The sequence below is a fragment of the Sitodiplosis mosellana genome, unplaced genomic scaffold, assembly GCF_009176505.1.
Source record: "Sitodiplosis mosellana isolate CC-2019 unplaced genomic scaffold, AAFC_SMos_1.0 Smas_scaffold_6620, whole genome shotgun sequence".
NCBI lineage: Eukaryota > Metazoa > Arthropoda > Insecta > Diptera > Cecidomyiidae > Sitodiplosis > Sitodiplosis mosellana.
Window position 1 is genome coordinate 1 of NW_022601808.1, and position 3290 is coordinate 3290.

Consider the following 3290-nt stretch of genomic DNA (forward strand, 5'->3'; position numbering starts at 1 on the left):
TCCTACTCCATTCCGACAAGTGGTGGCGTATGCTCGATTGGGAGTTAAGCCAGCTCAGCATAAACGGTTCTTCACTGAAATGCTCGGCGATATTGATGAACCAATTTTGCCATTTGGTTTGAGCCACAGTGTTTCAAATGGTTCCAACATTTGTGAGGAACAGCTGAAATTGCCGCAAGATTTGATTGATCAATTAAGAGGACATGCACGGCATTTACGGGTCAGTCTGTCCAGTCTGTGTCATCTTGCCTGGGCACAAGTACTTTCTCGAGCGAGCGGTCGTGAAGCAGTAGTTTTTGGCACTGTATTACTCGGTCGTTTACAAGCTGGAGAGGGAAACGACAAGGCAATGGGACCGATGATTAACACACTCCCACTGCGATTAGATATTGATGAGAAGAGCATCGAAATCGCAGTACGCCACACTCATGGTCGCTTAAGTGCATTGTTGGCACACGAACACGCACCGCTTGTTTTAGCACAACGTTGCAGTGGAATTCCAACTGGCCTGTCTCTGTTCAGTGCACTGTTGAACTATCGCCATAATCAGCAGACTAGCCAATTCGAAAATTCATTTCCTGGAGTCACCTACTTGGGCAGTGAAGGGCGAACTAATTATCCGTTGACCATGTCATTGGATGATAATGATCATGCTTTGAGCTTGTCGGTCCAAGTAGTGTCCCCAATATCAGCGGCTCGAATCTGTGCCTATATGAAACAAGCTTTGGAATCAATATCCGATACGCTTATACAAACACCCCAACAACCAATTCGAACATTGACAGTGATGCCACCAGAAGAACGTATGTTGCTGCTGCATCAATGGAATCAGAACACAGATAATTATTCAAACTCCCACTGCCTTCATCAATTATTCGAGGATCAGGTGGAACGTGATAGCCTATCAAATGCTGTGGAGTATGATGGAGAGATTTTAAGCTATAAAGAACTCAACACCCACGCCAATCGACTGGCTCATTACCTGATCGCCAAGGGTGTCAAACCGGATGATCGCATTGCACTTTGTGTTGACCGCGGTACAACAATGCTCGTAGCCATATTGGGCATCTTAAAAGCAGGCAGCGCCTATGTGCCTATCGATCCAGCCTATCCAAGTGAACGTTTGAATCATATTCTACAGGATGCTGACCCAATATTCGTGTTGACAGACGCTACTGGCCGGAAAGCACTCGGAGACCATCAAGTACCTGTGATGGACTTGGAAACACCGTTGCCTTCCGATTTGCCAATCGATAATCCAGAAATAACCAAATTGGGAGTCACTTCAGCGCATTTGGCCTATGTGATTTACACGTCTGGCTCAACAGGCATACCGAAGGGAGTAATGGTTGAACATCAACAAATCGTAAGACTATTTGAGGCTGCACGTCACAAATTTAGTTTTGGCAAAGAAGACAAGTGGTCTCTCGTCCATTCTATTTCTTTCGACTTTTCCGTATGGGAAATATGGGGCGCATTATTGAATGGAAGTCAACTGTCGATTGTACCATACAATATCACTCGTTCCACGGACGAATTTTATGATTGCATCTGTACTAGGGGTATTACTGTGTTGAATCAAACCCCATCGTCGTTTAAAATGCTTATGCGGTCAAAAAATATGAGTTCACGACCAGACCGTCTGCGATTTGTAATATTTGGTGGCGAAGCGTTAGATCCATCGATTATGAAGGACTGGTTTGATATACCTCTGAACACAAAAAGTCAAACATTATTGGTGAATATGTATGGCATCACGGAAATAACAGTTCATGCTACCTACCAACCATTGAATGCTATCGAAGACGTTTACTCAATTGGGAGACCACTCCCAGATCTTTGTGCGTATGTGCTGGATTCATATGGTGACCCGGTGCTACTAGGAGCCGAAGGAGAACTGTATATCGGTGGTGCTGGCGTGGCCCGTGGCTATCTAAATCGTCCTGAACTTACCGCAGAACGTTTCCGTACCAACCCATTCAGTGACAATCCAGCGGACCGCATGTACTGTACTGGTGACCGAGCACGATATTTGCCTGATGGTAATCTGGTCTATTTGGGGCGCATCGATCAGCAAGTGAAAATACGTGGTTTCCGAATTGAATTAGGCGAAATTGAGGCTCACCTAGTCAAATATCCTCAGGTGCAAGAGGCGGTCGTACAATCTTACGGCAATGGATCAGATGCTCGTCTGGTAGCTTATATAGTGACCGATGTGAATACATCAATAGCACAGGATCTACGCACCTATTTATCGGCTTTACTGCCTGATTATATGGTACCATCGGCGTATGTGTGCCTACCATCCTTACCGCTCACACGTAATGGGAAACTAGATCGACGAGCACTACCGGCTCCGGATGATGGGGCGTTTGCTCGCCAACTATATGATGCTCCACAGGGTGAAATGGAAGAAAAACTGGCTGATATCTGGAGTGCATTGCTTGGCATTGAGCGTATCAGCCGACATGATAATTTCTTTGCATTGGGAGGCCATTCTTTGTTGGTCGTACAGTTATTAGCGCAGTTGAGAATGGTCGGCTTGCAGACCGCCGTACGTGAGGTTTTTGATGCTTCAAACTTGGCCACTTTGGCTGCAACTCTCACCTCTTATCAATCAGTGAATATTCCGCTCAATCTGATTACCACAAACAGCACCGAGATTACTCCAGAAATGTTGTCACTTATTAATCTTACTCAGGCTGAGATCGATATAATTATTGCACAAGTACCAGGTGGAGTAGGTAATATCCAAGATATTTATGGATTGGCTCCATTACAGAGCGGGATGTTGTTCCATCATCTGATGGCCGAAGAGGGCGACCCTTATTTAACAGTAAGCCGAATGAGTTTTATTGATCGGACAACAATGGAACGCTATGCGAACGCTTTACAGCGAGTGATGGAAAGGCATGATATTCTGCGAACCGTCTTTGTCTGGGCAGGTCTTAATGAACCGGCACAGACCGTTTTGCGACAGGTTCCTTCATTACTTACTGAGCTTACGTTCAATGATACTGTTGAATCTGCACTTGATAAGTTGATTCACCAATTTAATTCTCGTCACTACCGGTTAGACTTGTCACAGGCACCGCTCTTGCGTTTGATAGCTGCACGAACGACTGATGGGAACTGGATAGCATTACAATTGATGCATCACATAATTGGTGACAATAAAACAATGGAGCGGCTACAGGTAGAAATACACGCCATACTTGACGGGGCAAGCGATAAACTAACGACTCCTACTCCATTCCGACAAGTGGTGGCGTATGCTCGATTGGGAGTTA

At 45.4% G+C, this 3290-nt stretch overlaps 1 protein-coding gene across 1 annotated transcript; it reads left to right on the forward strand.

The window, feature by feature from the left end:
* Window positions 1–30: 30 nt before the first annotated feature.
* LOC129579832 (uncharacterized) lies at window positions 31–3196 on the forward strand (the record flags this gene model as incomplete). The annotated part of the gene is made up of 1 exon (XM_055470010.1): window positions 31–3196. A coding segment is annotated over exon 1 (3117 nt), but the record flags the coding sequence as incomplete, so codon positions are not given.
* Window positions 3197–3290: the final 94 nt, after the last annotated feature.